Source organism: Rhinolophus ferrumequinum, chromosome 15, assembly GCF_004115265.2.
Source record: "Rhinolophus ferrumequinum isolate MPI-CBG mRhiFer1 chromosome 15, mRhiFer1_v1.p, whole genome shotgun sequence".
NCBI classification, from domain to species: domain Eukaryota; kingdom Metazoa; phylum Chordata; class Mammalia; order Chiroptera; family Rhinolophidae; genus Rhinolophus; species Rhinolophus ferrumequinum.
Genome location: NC_046298.1, coordinates 30,180,482 through 30,196,626, shown reverse-complemented (window position 1 = coordinate 30,196,626; position 16,145 = coordinate 30,180,482). Strand labels below are relative to the sequence as shown.

The window sequence follows — 16,145 nt, the reverse complement described above, 5'->3', positions numbered from 1 at the left end:
GAGAGGACAGCTGGCAGTTCTGGGAGCAGGGTGACCTGCCCTGGGAGGGACCGAGAAGTTGTCCGTGTCATTGTTGGTGTATTTCCTAATCTCCTTGTGAAATATGTCTTAAAAAATAGTGCTGGCCTAAGAAAAAGCCCTGAGCTGATATTCAGCCAGATGCCTAGCTTCTTCCTGAGGCTATTCGGACAAACCCCAGTCCCGACATCCAAAGCCCTTCCTGACACCTTCCTCTGCTATCCGTCATGGGCATGTGTGTGAGATAGAGAAGGTGCCTGCCCGCTGATGTTGTCCCAATTCTACATGGTGACCTTTCGAAACTTTTAGGAAATCCTCTTCTAGAAAAAGGTCATTGCTAAACCAATGCCACTTTGAAGCAGAACCGACTTTTGGCCCGTGTGCTGAGACCTTTGTTCTGGAGGGTTTTGTTGGTTTGTTGATTGACTGAAGGATGCCCTGAATTTAGAAAGCAGTTTGCTGTGAACGTGTTGCAGTATGGGACCAACATCTCCCTTGGGACCAACTGTGACCACTCTAGGGTCCCAGCAGATGTTGGAGACAATGCCACCCTCTGGCCCCAGGTGGGTTCCCACAGTTCCTCATGGGACCAGGTACTGGGGAAATTTCTCAGCCTCGGGATCTGTGTAGAGGGTTGCTGAGATCCCATCTAAACAAAGGGAGGATGGAGCATGGCCATGCCAGAGATGACCACATATCTGCTGGAGCCATGTCACCAGGAGGCGCTTCTGGACAGTAAGATGGGGGACCCTGCTTGATGTGCTCAGCTCCCTGCACTTCCCCCCGTGACACGGACCACCTGTGCTCTGCTACTAAAGTCATTGCTTCTGCATCGTCTGTCCCCCACTATATGATAAGTCCCACAAGGGCGGATGGCAGGCTGTGTGTTCCCTGCTGGGTCCCAGTGCCTGGGACATGGCAAGCGCTCACCAAGTGTAAGACGCCTGATGGGTGAGTGCAGATCAGAACGATGGATGCAAGGAGGAAAGACTGAATTACTGGAAGAGGCTTTTCCCCTTGTCCTTGGAAGATAATCCACATACACTATTTCTTACAACATTATGGTCCTACGTGAAAAGAGCCATAGCGCCCTGAGGTTTGACCTTAGAAGTTATGCCATACCAATGAGGGCCACAGGATTTTGGGGACTCTTACTATGAGCCACCAATAAGCCTTCCTACATACCGCCCCATTTCATCCTCATAGCAACCATTTGACAGAGAAGGGACCGAAACTCGGGGAGACTGCCTACCCAAGGACAAACAGTGCAGCAGGATCCCAAATGCCATCGGACCCTTTGTGCCCTCCCGGCCTAGCGTCTTCCCTCTGTCTGTGCAGGGTGCCATGGATCCCAGCAGGTCCCGGCACACAGTGAGTATGTAGTACATGAATGATGCTTACTGACAAAATATCAGAATCACGTACAGTGCTGACTGCGTGTGCCGGAGACACAGTGACCTTCCATCATCCTTCCAGGGGCACCTGTCATCCTCCAGTATGCATCAGGACCCTGAAGGGCATGTCACACAGCCTGCAGAGCCCACCCCCCGTTTCTGATTCAGCAGGTCTGAGGTGGGCCCGAGAAGCTACTTTTCTAGTAAACTCCTGGGTGATTTGGATGCTGCTGGCCTAGGAGCCCACTTTGAGGTCCCCCCACACCCCCCACAACACACACACCTGACCACCACTCGGGGGGTAGGAGGTAGCTGCTGAATAGTGTGGTGGGTGTCAGCCACTCTGGGCCTGGGAAAGGCTACCTGAAAGATACTCATAATGACAGTGGCCATTCAGGTGGGTCCTTTGGAAAGAGCCAAAGAAAAACAGGTCTCCCTGGAGTGAGGGGGCTGTGACAGTGGGAAAGAAGCCAATTCCTGGGATCCCATCTTGGTTCCCTGCTCTCCCCAGATACCCACTTGTGGGGGCCACACGATAAGCTCTTGTTGTGGCCCTGGGGAGCTGCTGTGATGTCCTCAACAGTAAATATAGGCAGAGAACAAAGGCCAACCGAGCCCCGCCTCAGAACGACTGTTTCTCTTCAAGTGCACAAAAAGCACAATAGGTTGGTGTTCTGGGCTTGCTTTCTAGCCTGGCCAGGAAATTCCACCTCATCAGCGGCTTCATTTCCCTCCCATTAAATCAATGGAATTTCCCTTCGTTAAGCCTTTCCCAAACAAAGGTTGCAAACGTTGAGGGAGAAATGGCAGAAGCTGTTAACTCTAGCTCCTGGGGGCTGAGGGCAGTGACTGTGCAGAAGCCCCTGGGAAGAAATGCCTGTGGTTTGCATCGCTTGATTCCACAGTGTGTTCATATACGGCGCTGTCCTGAGGCTCAAAAGCGCCCCGGGAAGATGATGGAAGGGTGGGGACAGGTGCCACGCTCCATGGAGCCATGAAAGCTCAAGCTTCGAGTGGCCTTAGCACATACTGTGTTCTCGATGTCATATTGCTTCTCTAAAGAGGGCCCCTCAGATATAAAGTCTTCAGCATCCCTCTCTGTTATGGGCTGAATTGTGTGGCGTTCCCCTGACCCAAATTCACACATTGAAGTTCCCACCCCAGTAGCCTTGGAATGTGAGTGTTCTTGGAGATCGAGCCTCTAAGGGGTAATTAGATTAAAATGAGGTCATTAGGGTGGGCCCCGCTCCAATATGACTGTTATCCTTATGAGAAGAGCTGGGTGCCATCTCATTTAATCCTCCCAACAACCCTATGAAGTAGGGACTACTGGTATCCCCATATCACAGGTGAGAAAACTGAGGCTCAGAGAAATCAGGTGGCTCGTTCAAGGTCACAAAGCTGGTAAGAAGCAGACCTGCTCTTATGTAATGATATGTAACTATATTATCATGTAGCCATATGTAACCACTATGAAACTATCATTTGATTCCATTGTTTTGTGGGGGCAAAAACGCTGCCCACACATGGAAAACAGGCCAGAGGGATAGGCACCAAAAATGTAACAGTAACTCCCCCAGTTGACAGGTTATGGATGACTGTGTCTCTATGGGCTCATCTGATGTTTCTAAATTTTCTACAGAATCATGCACTGGTAATAGAAAGAAAAAAGTTCTTATTTTGACAAAAGAAAGGAAGAGAAGAGAACAGGCTTGTCCTGTGTGTTCTGGTGAAGCATTAGTGCAAGTCTGCTCAAGTTTTATTTTAATGGGCACTGTCTGGGGCCCACCTTGCCAGGACCCCCAAGGGCCACCCCTGCTAGCCTTGGATGTTGTGAGAGAGAACGCAGCCCTACCTTTCAGACTGGACCCCGTTCCTGAGCGAGCCCACATACGTCTTCTTTTTATCGACAGGCATCACGTCCACGTAGCCCCCACTCTCATTCCTGATGACTCCTGCGTGCACAGCAGTCTTACAGATGCTCGACGTCTGAAAATGCAGGAAGAGTACTGATCAATGTCAAGGAGATCGGGTTCCTGGGTGCAGCCCTGCTGGGGGCCAACCACCACTTGGCGGCCCGAGTGGTGAGGTTTTGGTCATGTCTCCCATGAGGAAATGACCATCACCACTTTGATTCCTCCGCGGTCTCTCCGGAGAGAACTGGCGTCATTCATTCATGTGTTCATTTGTTTGAAAAATATTTTCCAAGCACCTATTATTTTGTGCCAGGAACTGTCCTAGATGCAGGGGGATTCTAAAAAAAAAAATAAAATAAAGACCCTGCCTTCATAGAATGGAGGGAAACAGACAAGGAAACAAATACGCAAACAAGTAACTCAAGCTATGAAGAAAATAAAGCCAGATCATGAGACAAAATGGGTGGAGGGAGCAATTCTAGAACAGTTAATCAGGGAAGACTGCTCTTGATGTGACATTTGAGCTTAAATCTGAGTGACCAAAAGGAACTGGCCACAGTCATGGGACTATCTCTGAGCACAGCACAGGGAGCAGCTTGTGCAAAGGCCCTGAGGTCCTGTCCAAGGAACAGAAAGAGGGCTCAGGTGGCTGGAATAGAGCGAGTCAGGCACAATGTGACAGGAGAGGTGGGAGAGGTGAGGAGGGCAGTCACGGGGGGCTGTGAGGCTCACAGTGGGAGTCTGGCTTTATTCTAGGTGCTCAGGGAGCTACTGGGCTTCAAGCAGTGGTCGGGTATGCTGTTTTCTAAAGGCATCACATAGTCCAATTCCTGCGCAACAAAACCCTCATTTTAAAACTGTCCTTAGGGCCTTAACTTACCCAATAGAAAAATGGTCCTCAGATCGGGTTGTCTGAGAGTTAATGAATCAACATTTCTCAAAGCTGGGGAAATTCGTTCAGGGTGGGGTGGCTGGTACTTGTTAAAGATGCAAGCTCCTGAGGCCTCACCCCCACCCACAGACTGAGAACGTCCCCAAACGAAGGCTATGTGGTTCTGACACACACTCAAGGTTACGAACCAGGTAAGGAACACCCCCCTGCCTCTTCTGTGACCCTTTCATCTGGCCTGCGCTAAAATCTGACACTGGCCTTGGCAGTGGGTCTCAATCTTCACAGCAGCTCAGGGCCACCTGCAGCATCTTTACTCGACGCCAGTGCCCAGATCCCCCAACCGCACCCACCCCCACCAGATTCACTTGCGCGGGGGTGAAGCCCGAGACTCAGTATTTTAAACGCTCGTCAGGAGATTGTCAGCTGCAGCCAGAGCGGCATAGACGGGCTGAGCTGTGGGGTGACATTTGTGGGGTGACAGCCTCCTTCACAGTAAGCAGAGCTGACACTCACACTGAGCGTGTTAAGTACCAGACGGCCTTTTGCTTGTCGTCTCATTTAATCTGCCAGTGAGATGGGTAACTACTGTTATTCCCATTTGACTGGTCGCAAAGCACGGGGTTAGCAAGATTCAACAATTTTGCCAAAGCCATAAAGACAGTTAACGGCTTAGGAGAGATTCTAACTGAGGTCGGGCTACGTGTAAAGTCTATGCTTCTATGGTCAGCAGAATAATGGCCCCAAAGAGGTCCCCATCCTCACCCCGAGAACCTCTGACTACGTGACCTCACGTGGCAAAAAGGACTTTGCAGTTGTGTTAAGTCAAGGAGACCGTGAGATGGGAGAGTATCCTGGATCGTCCAGGTGGCCCCAGCAGAATCACAAGCGTCCTTTTAAGAGGGAGACGGGGATCAGAGGCAGAGAGAAGCAGGCTGAGAAAGACCCGCTTGCCAGTGCTGGCTTTGCAGGTGGAGGAAGGGGCCACAGGTTAAGGAATGGGTGAAGCTCTAGAAGCCAGAAATGACAAGACAGTGGATTATCCTTTGGAGCCTCCAGAGGGAAGCTCTGCTGACCCCTTGCTGTGAGGCTGGTGAGGCCTATGTCGGACTTCTGAACTCCAGAACCATCAGAGAAGGAATTTGTGCTGTTTAGGCCACTAAGTTTGTGGTCATCTATTACAGCAGCAGTAAGAAACTGATACAGCTTCAAATCACTGTCTTATCACAGAAATATCCCCTTTATTAGACCGCTTACGTCTGACGACTTCCGATTACAGGTTAACCCCACTATCTGAAAGTAGAGTGTTCTATGAAAACTTCTGTAGCCTAAATGCCATCAAGTGAAGAGTATCTCCTGTTTTCTAAAAGTTCACGTCACGCAAACTTTGGGAAAGCGGGGGATTCCTGTATATAAAACAATAGAGCCACCCGGAGAATGGCCGCAGGGACGTCTGAAGATATGGAGTCAGCGGCTCAGGCCAGCTCAGCAACTTGCCAACTTCACGATAAAAAGTCCAACCCGATATCTACAAGGCAGGAAGACCAACTGCCGTCCTGCCTTCACTCACGACCTAGTCACCTGTGGCCATGGCCGTGACAGGGAGCTTAGCGTGTCGACTCCATGCGTGTCAAGGGTGGATGGGGTGGACAGGGTTAGGCGATGCTGTAGGCCGCCCCTGTGTGGTGCAGGGAGTGGAGACAGGCCTCTGCTGACTAGGTCCTGAGTTGGAAAACTTCAGTGCTGCCAAGGCAATGAGTCACTCAGCGGGAGGGTGGGTCTGCGTTTGGTTGCCTCTCCATGCCACCCCTCTGCAGTGCCTGGGACCCACTAATCCCCTGTCTCCACAGATGACTAAGGTCCCAACCAAGCCGGCACCTCCTTCATGAAAAGCACAAGAGAGGGAAGAAGACAAATCCTGTATGATTCTACTTACACGAGGTCTCCACAGGAGTCAGCTTCACAGAAATGGAAAACAGAATGTTGGTTACCGGGGCCTGGGGGAGGGGGCTGAGGAACTGCTTTTCAACGAGTACAGAGTTTCAGATTTGTAGGATGAAAAACTGGAGATCTGCTACCCAACAATGAGGATATACGTAACATGTCCCAATATGCTCAAGAGCGAAATTCTTGTTATGCATATTTTACCACAATAAGAGAAAGAGATAAAGAGAGGGAGAGAGAACGCTGCGCCCTAGTCTAGAGGAGAATGATTTCTAGAGGTCATCAGTGCAGTCCGGGAGTGGTTGGCCCAGCCTCTGTCCCCGGCACAGCACTCTGAGTTCCTCTGTCCCCTGTCCTCGCCCCTGTCCCTGGCCCATCTGGGTTTGGAAGATGTACCCTGAACTGCCTTTTGAATGGGACAAGCAACCCATCCAGCAGGTCCCTAACACCAGACATGAGAGAATGGATTAAAGTGAGCTCTTTGAAAATTTGGAATGTCACTGGAGCAGGTGCTTATTAACTGCTCAGAACCTGCGGCCCTTTCAGAAACTGCAAACACTCCCTCTCAAGGGAGCAGCTACTGCCTTCTCCTTGAAAACCCGGGTCATTCCAGAGAAGCTCCTGGTTTCGCATGAGAAGAAAAAGTCTTCACAGCAGAAGACCCCTCTCTGCTTGTTCCCTGGGAAGCTAATATTGCTGTTAAAAAGGCAGAGAGCCTCAGAGCCAACACACGCATTCATACTGGAGAATTGGATTTCTTGCTTTCAGTGACTGATTTACCTGATAACTGAAGGCCAGGGTTTTGTTTTCTTTTGTTTTGTTTGTTTTTAACCCTGGACTAACTCAATTGTCTTCCTCAATAAATAAACGAATGAGGACAGGGTTCCTTGGCCCCAAGTGGCCTCCAGGGAATCTGTGAGGCTCTGAAGGTGCAGGCAGAACTCTGAACCAATAAGGTCAGCGAGAACTTTCTGGTTTCGCACTGAGCACAGGACGCCATGGGCGCGGACTTCTCAGTCCCGGGCCAACAGGGAAGGTTGCCACCCTCTCGGCACAAGGGAGCCCCCCGCTCTTTTTTTCCTGGAGAAAGGATCCACAACTTTCCAGTTCTCAAAAGGGTTTCCCCGCCCTCAAAGATGAAAAAATAATCAATTTACAGCCATCTCAAAGAGAAGCACAGAGATGTTAGAAGGGAAATGATCATTTTAGAATTTTGCTACATGTGCTGTCAGTGAGGTGAGCGTTGTCAGTGAACACAAACATCCCTATTGTTTTTCCTGGCAGGCGGAACTGGCATTTTCTTTTTTTCTGTCTCTCCGGGTATTGCTCACTCTGCTAACCGAGTTCCCAGAAGGGAGGCCCCGAGGCTTTTTCCAGCTGGAGGACCACGAGGGACTAATCTTTCTAGCGTCCCAATCTCGCCCTCCTGGGACCCAGACCAGGGAGGGGCACCGTTTTGACTAAAAGCTGCCAAGAGGCAGTGTCCTTTGGTTCTGCACCCTCTGTGACAGCCCTTTGCCTCCCCTCCCCGGAGGATTTCTGGGTACCAGTGGCACAGACGTTTTCTGTGATAACATCAAGCCATGGGCCGTGAGTACGCAAACCTCACACCCACGCCAGCTCCTTCTCACACGATAGTATCGACCGTTATCAATAACTCACATCTTCAACCCCTGATGTTGGGCAAATACTTTTTTCCCTTTTCTCCCCTCCTTCCTCCCACACCTCTCCTCTCACCAAGCTTCTAGAATGGTACAGGTTGTCTACTTTCTCTTCTCAGGGCCCTATATGACACGGACATCTGAATGTTTAGTAACTACTTATCTGCAGAGACCTGGTCTCAGTGAGGCTGGAAGCCAATCCTACATCTGTCACTTGTTGCCTGTGTGGCCCTGGAGTCTCTCACTTCTCCATGTAAAGTGGGGATCAGCATCGCTAACATTTTTCAGCATCCCCGAGGCAGGCTTTTTTCTTAGTGTCTTAGATGCGTTGATATAGTAATTTCCCAATAACCCTGCAAGGTAGGTATTATTGTTGTTATTCCCTCTTAACAGAAGGGCAAACTGAGGTTCAGGGAGGTTAAACAGCCTGCCCAAAAGCACGCAGCTGGTAAACAGCAGAGCCCTGACTGCCACCCAGAGCCAGCAAGCTGTCCACTATTCTACAGGGACAGCAATAGCCTAAAAGGGCTATCGTGAAGATTAAGAAAGATCAAGGGCTGAATGCAGGCTTGCACACAGTATGTGCTCAATAGATGTTAGTTAATAAGACAAATACCACCACTGACCATCACTGTCACTCTCACCATTACTGAAAATTCTCAGGAACGGTCGTCTCTAACCCAGTAGTCCTTGAAGTGCGGTCCCAGGCCAGCAGCATGAGCGTCACTGGGGAACTTTTCCGAAATGCTGATTCTCTGGCTCCACCATAGACCCACTGAGCCAGAAATGCGGGGGATGGGCCAGAAATGTGTTTGAACATGCCCTCTGGGGGATCTGATGCATGCCCAAGTGTGAGAACTCCACCACCAAGGGAGAAAGAAAGGACAGATAAGAAAGCTGAGGTTCAGAGGGGGCAGGGAGGCTTGCCCGCCATCCCACAACTGGTAAATGTCACAGGTGGGGCTTCAAGGTGCGTCTTCTGACCCAGACTCTGCTCTTGGGGCTACACCCTGATACTTCTGCCTGCAGCTCACCACAAAGTGAGGGGTCTGCCAAGTAATGCACTCTGGATGAGCAGGCAGGAACTGCAGCACTATTAGGCCCTTCGAAGATCTGGAGACAACTCTCCCAAAATAAATCTCTTAGCTAAACAGACATTTTCCAAAAGGCATCATCATTTCCCAGAATACAGAGTGACCTAGAAACCAAGGCCAGAAAAGAACCTCTGAAACGGAGGTTGCTTTCTTCCTCCCCTCTCTGTCTCTTCCTCTCTTTTTCTTTTTCTTTCTCCTTCCCTTTCTCTTCCTTCCTTCCTTGCTTCCTTCCTTCCTACCTTCCTTCCTTCCTTCTTTCCTTCCTTCTTTCCTCTGTCCTTCTTTCTTTTACTTTCTGAAGAGCTGTTTAAGCATTGACTACTGTATTATCTTTATTTATTTATTCCTTCAACAAATGTTAATCAAACACTTATTATGTGCCAAAGCATCATGAGCACTGTGGTTCCAAAAGCTCAAAACCCTAGAGAACAAGTTAGTTAAAGACGGAAGACAGGTTTTCGTCCAAATGCCTGTTCACATCTGTGTAATGACGAGTGCAGGTACATTCAAGCAAGGCAGACAGAGTCAGGAAAGAACAGAGCCTAAGGCAAGACACACCCTCGTGGCATCTCACCTTTGCCACGTACCAGCCTGCGTGATTTGGGCAGCTTATTCAGAGCCTCACTTTCCTGCTCAGTAAAATGGGGATAACAAAACCTAGAGGTTTTTTTTTTTTAAGAACCTGAAATATAGTAAAAGGCAGCTTTATGTTACTACTAAATTTTCATCAAGTTCTCCTTGCACTTCTAACTTTTTTTTTTTTTTTTTGGTTTATGTTTAGCTGCTATGTTGTTTGGTGCATATAGATTTGATTTTCATATCTTCATAAATTGTACTTTTGGTGTCACTGAATAATTAATTGCATTGTCCCATTCAGTATGCTTAACTTTAAATTCCACTTTATCAGATAGCAATATTGCCCCTGCTATTTGTTTATTTCTTTGTATTTGGCTGGAATCACTTGGCCCGTCCCTTTATTTTAAAATCAAAGTCTCTGTATTTTAATAGCAAACTTTGGTTCAGATATTTAGTATAACAATTGATATACATTATTTTACTCCTTCATTAAACTTTTAGAACTCAATTTTGGCTGAACAGCTTTTGAGAAGAACAATGACTCACAAAGAAAAAAGAAAAGTAACAAAGGTTAGCCATGAAGCTGCTTTGACCTTACAGAACGCAGTGTCCCCACATTTATAGTAATCTGGAACAAATGAAGGCAGATGGAGGCAAAGATGGCAGTGATGGATGAGAGAGAATCGTAAAAATGAAGATGAGAAAAGGTTGAGTAAAAATGCTAGCAGGAGATGAGTGATGCTGATCTAATCATGGAAATTTAGATCTAGAAGATTCCCTGAACTAGAAAATCCCAGCTGGCTCATTCAACAGTGAGGTAAACAATTTGGAAAGAGGATCACACAGCGTGTTGGGTAGAGCAGTGGCCATAGTCACATCTTCTGGGTCACCCTGTCCCTAAACTTTGGGCAGCTGGATGGAGCAGACTATGTTCTGGAGGATTCACTTAAAAAAAAAAATTAAAAATCAGGCTAAAGCTTCCTTGCTAAAGTTAGGAGGGAAATATAGAAGAACAGGCTCTAACATAATAAGAGTGGTTATTAACAAGAAGTAAATTAGTATAATTTGTATTTTCTTCTGTGTGCTTTTAGCTAAGTGTATACATAGCCAAAAAGAAATGCAGCAAGTAGAGTGGACCAGTATCTACAAGCGCATCAGGAAAGCTGGAAAGATTTCTAAATATTTAGGGAAATAAAGAATGTGGTTCATGAAAGGCTTCACATTGAAAATGCATGTCAGCGGGGAAGCAGGGTTCAGTTTACCAAACTATGAAAACGTTTGTGTGAGATGAGGTACAGCTGCTTCTGTATGCATGAGCGTACATAGGTGGAAGTACTATAAATAGGAAACGAGGGTAATGGTTGCAGAAATGAGTGGTCTAAATTTAGCTAGAGGCACAGGAATGAGATCTCAGGTTTTTGGAATCCAGACCTTGGAACGTGGTTTCTGAGGTCTTAACAGGCTTTGAGAGGTGGTCACTGAGAATGCCAGCATACTCACATCTGCATAGATGTTGGTTCCAAACACGGGAGCCCAGTAGGATGGTTCATCTTTGCAGTGCGCTGGACAATGAACTCTGGAAAACAGGAAACATTTCTGTGATTGCTATGATCAGCAGAATACAATACTTCTTGAGAAGCTGCTGGCCCTCTTTATTTGAATGTCAAGATTTAGGTTCTTCGAGGAAAGGAAACTACCATACCGTTCACGCGTTAAGAAAAAAATATATATACCTCTCCCACCCTAGCAGTGGTGAAGATATTTTTCCTCTTCTTAAACAGCTCATATAGAATTTTAAAATCCCGTACCAAGAGACACACACAAACAACAAAGGGGATAAATATCTAAGAGAGGTGAGTATGGGATTGCAAGAGGTTGTACCTCCCACTCTTGGGCGTTGGCCAGTTCATACTGTGGGTACATTATGGAGATTATAATCAATAGAGCTTTTAAAGGCCACTTCCCAGTATGGGGGAGGAAAGGGTGGAGGGCCCTCACCTCAATGAGTCACAGAATATCCCACGGAGGGGGCACTGATAACCGGAGGCGGCAAGGGGTTAGATCACTTCTGTTGCAGTTGTCACATCCCAGCCATCCTCATTCAGGGTGAGGTGAGTGCCTCCAACTAGCAATGGGTGGGCCCTACGTGGTTTGAGAGACTCGAACCAGGAAAAAACATGAACTGTACTTAAGAAAAGGTCTTTTGTCTTTTTCTGGAACAGTCCACTATGAGCTGGAGCTCAAGATCCAAGAAACCAAAATGGTGCCCGGAAGCCATCTGGCCCCAAGACAGGCAGGATTCTGGGAAGGAAGAAAGCCAGGCAAAGGGACTGAGAAGTTGAAATGATCCTATGGGGGAAGGGGCAGAGGTGGGAGGAGAGAAAGAAGGTGTGTGTGTGTGTGTGTGTGTGTGTGTGTGTGACACACAGATTTTTAAAAAGAAACAACAATGTAGGTAAGAATGTTCTTTCCTAGATCTTCTAGAATGGCAGGTCAGAAACCTGTACTTTGGATACTTGTACTATATCCAGTTTTTCTTTTTGCTTGATTGTTTTTGCTGAAATTATTTCCTTCTGCTTCTCTTTAATCTTTGGGGAAATTACTAAAAGGTTGTTATCCCCCACCTTGAACATGTAAGAGGGGGTCAGCGTGGTGGTGGCACTGACAGTGGGAGCCAATGAGAAAACCTACAGGTGAAGGTGAGAAATAAAAGGGAGAAGTCAGGGACCCCATCCCATCCTCCCATCTTGTCTGTCACCATCCCATCTCTTCTGTCACTGGCACCCTCTCAGGTCTCTTCTCTGCTCACATCTCAGGGGTCTCCACCTATCAGTGCTAAGGTCAGTCTTTCCCTTCTAGAATCTACAAGCTTCCAGGCCCAGGATAAGGGTTCACAGGATGCTACATCACCCAGCTTCTGAGAGGACCTAATGGGTACCTCAGAGATACATGCTAGGAGGACACTCTTATGTTATGACGCCACATCCTCCAAAACTCAGCCCATTAAGGTTTTGGCAGACTCATGTGAAACCTAGTCCTTAGGCAAACAAATTGTGGTACATCCACAGAATAGACCACCACACGACAACATGACAGCATAAACCAGGTACGTTCAACAACATGAATGAATCTCAAAAGCATTATGCAGATGGAAAGGAGCCCAACATAAAAGTCTACACAATGTGATGGCTCCATGTATATGTAACTGCAGAAAAGGCAAAATTAGAGTGTCAGAAAGTAGATCAGTGGTTGGCGGGGACATGGGGAGGAGGTAGAGGAAAAGGGACAGACCACAAGGGGACTTTCTGGGGTGATGAAAACGCTCTCTATCTTGATTGTGGTGGTGGCTGCAGGACTGCACACATCTGTCAAAACGCATCGAGTTGTACACTTCTAACGGGTGAATTTGACTGTGTGCAAATTATACCTCAGAAAGCTGAGTTTTAGTAAGCTATTTCTAAAGTGATCCATAGAAAATATCACAGATCAAGTAGAAGAATCATCAGCGAGCTGATTTAAAGGGCACAAGCAGCTCCCAGCTTCCAGAGTTCTAGACTGACCTACGAGACTAAGAATGACAAATCTCGAGGTCTGTCTGACGGGGCTTAGGAAGAGCTGTGCGGCAAATACGTCATTTATACAAGTGAAGTAAGTACTCTGTCCAGTGAGTGGGGAATAGCACCATGTGGAGCAGAGTCATTTTCTCAGTTAAGTTCCCTAGTTGCCCAGAGGGCTCCCCCAGAAGCTTCTCAAGAGGCTGGTGCCCCGCTGGGCAGAGACCCTGGGAATGTGTGCCCCTCGGCCTACTCCAATGTGCAGCCAGGGTTGAGAACGAGCAGTCTCAGGGAAGATCTCGTGGGCCCTTGACTTTGAGCACGAATTGACTGATTTCCTGGGTGTGCATATCCAAGCGCCACATTGGAACTCCGCTGTGCTTCACGGCCAGGAGATGACCCCTAACCCAGCACGGCACCTTCTTCTCGTAGCCCCCGTGTTTACAAAACCAGATGCCAGTGAGCCTTACCTTGGGCAGTGGGTCCCCGGCTTCTCAAATGGACAGAGCTGACCGACGGTGGTGTAGCAGTCCAGGTCCTGCACTGTGAATAGGAAGTGTCGAGAAGGGTCAGGCCTCCGGCAAACCTGGGCCTCGGGCTACCGGCCCATGAAATGGGCTGCTAGACAACTGGATCCTAGGGCTTTGTTGTGCCCTCAAAGAGAGCTGGGGTGAGAACCCAGCAGGTGTCAAGTCCCAGGGCTTCTGGCACTCCACTTAAGGCCACTCAAGGGATGAAACAAACCCATAGCCTGAGTGTTTATTGATCAAGGGTGTTACTACCCGCAATAGCTTCCCTGTGGATGGAGAATACGTTTCATTTGCATAGTGCTTTTCGATTTTGAAACTTTTCCCTTACGTTACCACATTGGATCCTCATGGCAGGTGTTATTGTAATTACATAGACAAGGAAACTGAGGCTGAGAAAAGCTGAGACCTCACAGGACATGAATGAGAACCCAGGTTTCCAATTCCAAGTCTAGAGCTCTTTCCAAGGAGGCTGGTGACTCTTTTCTTCTACGTTGTATGTTGTGTTTAAACAACAGATGTTAAGAAAGTGGTGGTTCTAATACTCACCACCTGTGGTCTCTGGCAGCACGTCCTCATCTAGTCCAGGGCTGGGCAAACTCTTTCTTAAAGGGCCAGAGAACAAATACTTCCAGCTTTGTGGGCCCTATGGTCTACGCTGCAAATACTTAAAGGCGTTTGATGCAGAAACCAGCCATAGCTGATGCATACATGAATGGGCATGGCTGTGTGCCAATAAAATTTTATTTACAAAAATAGCCTCAGGCAGAATTTGGCCTGAGGAGGGAGTGACTACAGCGTGCTCTCCCATGGATGCATCCCACCCTTGCCAAATTAACATACACCATGTTTCCCTCTCTTGTCCATGGCAGACATTACTAATCTACTAAGCTCCTTTTTCTGCTGAGCCCAGAATCCTTCTCAAGCAGTAGAAATTGACACGTCCTATGCCCCCTCGTTGCTACTCTAGACGCAGACATTGAAGTGTCTGTGACTTTCAGCTGGAACCCTAGGCCTATGTTTCTGGTTTGGCAATCTAGGGCCAACGCCAAGTTCAGATAGGTCTAGAAACTAGTTAAAGAAAGGTTCCTCAGGAACCTCTTCAGAAAGCCTTTACATTGCTGAGAACAACAATGTTAAGATTTATGAGAAACACTAAGTCAACAACTAAGGGAAATGAAATTTCCAGGGAAACGCAAATAACCCGTGCATTATGGTCACATTAGAAAAAAAAGACCACCCGCTTACCTTTTACTTTTGACACCATGAATGAGCTGGAAGCCTTGTATTTGCTGTAAAAGAAAATATTAGGTAAATGCAAACAGAATGGCTTCTATATGTGCATGCTTGCTCCTGCACTTATTTTATTTACAGCCTCAACGTGACATTTCCTACTTGTTTCCCATTAGTCTGAAAACCCTTAGAACATTCTAGAGCAGGATCTAGAACGAGAACTTTCTAGAACGTGATTTGCTAACGTCTTTGTGCCAAGGACCCCTCTGGCAGCCTGATGAAGACTATGGACCCCTTCTCAGAGTAACAATTTTAAAATACATGTGCTATATTTAAAAGATTAATGGGAAATCAATTATTATTAAAATCATTAAGAAAGTATGAAAATAAATTTGCATTAAGGTAATAAATAGCTGGGCTTCTTTATTAATGCATTGAAAACAGAATCTAGAGGTGGGTCTTCTAACTACTGTCATTTTAGGGTAACAACGGCAGAGACAGTGTTTCGCGATGTCTGCAGCAAGTGGATTTCTACCAATAAGAGAGGCACCAGCCCTGCTTCACACTACTCTGGTTTGGGGGCCAACATTCATAATGGAAGGAAATGCTACATTTCAACTAGAAGGTAGTGAAAAGAAAGCTTTCATTTACTTTGCCGTGAGATTCACAGACTCCCTGAATTCTAAAATGTGAAGAAGAACCCACACTAGATGCAAAGCTGGGCATTGGACAGGACCGGAAGTGGCTCCAGGACAAGTGTGCCAGGCAAGGAAGGACCCGAACCCAGCCAAGCCCCCAGCTGAGCTTTGTCATGGCCAGTGCTGATGTCATCCAAATGACATTTCCGCAAGGATCTTCTTTGCTTTTGTTTAGACTTCCTTGCTCTTTTTTTTGTTTACATAACCCCCAAGTCCCTAGTGAAGACAGAAGGGGAAATACTCCAACACCCCCAAAGAGAGCCAGATCGTTGAAAGCGGAATGACTCATGTCGTTTTTGAAATGTTCTGCGTGGCCTTGTAACTTTGCGGGAGCATTTTGCTCAGTGCTTTCCTTGCCGCAGACCCTGGAACGGTCACTGACATGGAGAATCCCTGACCTGCTGTCCTGTTGTGGATTAGCTGGGTGTCAGCCCTGGGGTCTACTATGGTCCTCATTTATAAATGAGGATGCTGCCACCCAGGAGGGATGAAGAAACCGGCCCAAGGTCGTGCACAAGGAAGAGTCAGAACCAGGGCTGTTTGACCCCATGACCTCTGTTGGGCTCCACACTCCTGGGTCACTTTAGCATCTGATGCCATAGACAGATCAAGACACGGTCCAGCTGCTCTATATAGCCTCC

General features: G+C 47.5%; 1 protein-coding gene across 1 annotated transcript in view; it reads right to left on the bottom strand.

The window, feature by feature from the left end:
* Positions 1-16,145, bottom strand: part of CRISPLD2 (cysteine rich secretory protein LCCL domain containing 2) — a 61,896-nt gene that overhangs the window by 7,788 nt on the left and 37,963 nt on the right. Inside the window, exons 11-14 of the mRNA XM_033129194.1 lie at positions 14,822-14,865; positions 13,517-13,589; positions 10,993-11,068; positions 3,268-3,401 (exon numbers count right to left, since the gene is read on the bottom strand). Coding sequence (XP_032985085.1) covers positions 3,268-3,401; positions 10,993-11,068; positions 13,517-13,589; positions 14,822-14,865 — 327 coding nt within the window. The remainder of the gene's footprint in view (positions 1-3,267; positions 3,402-10,992; positions 11,069-13,516; positions 13,590-14,821; positions 14,866-16,145) is intronic.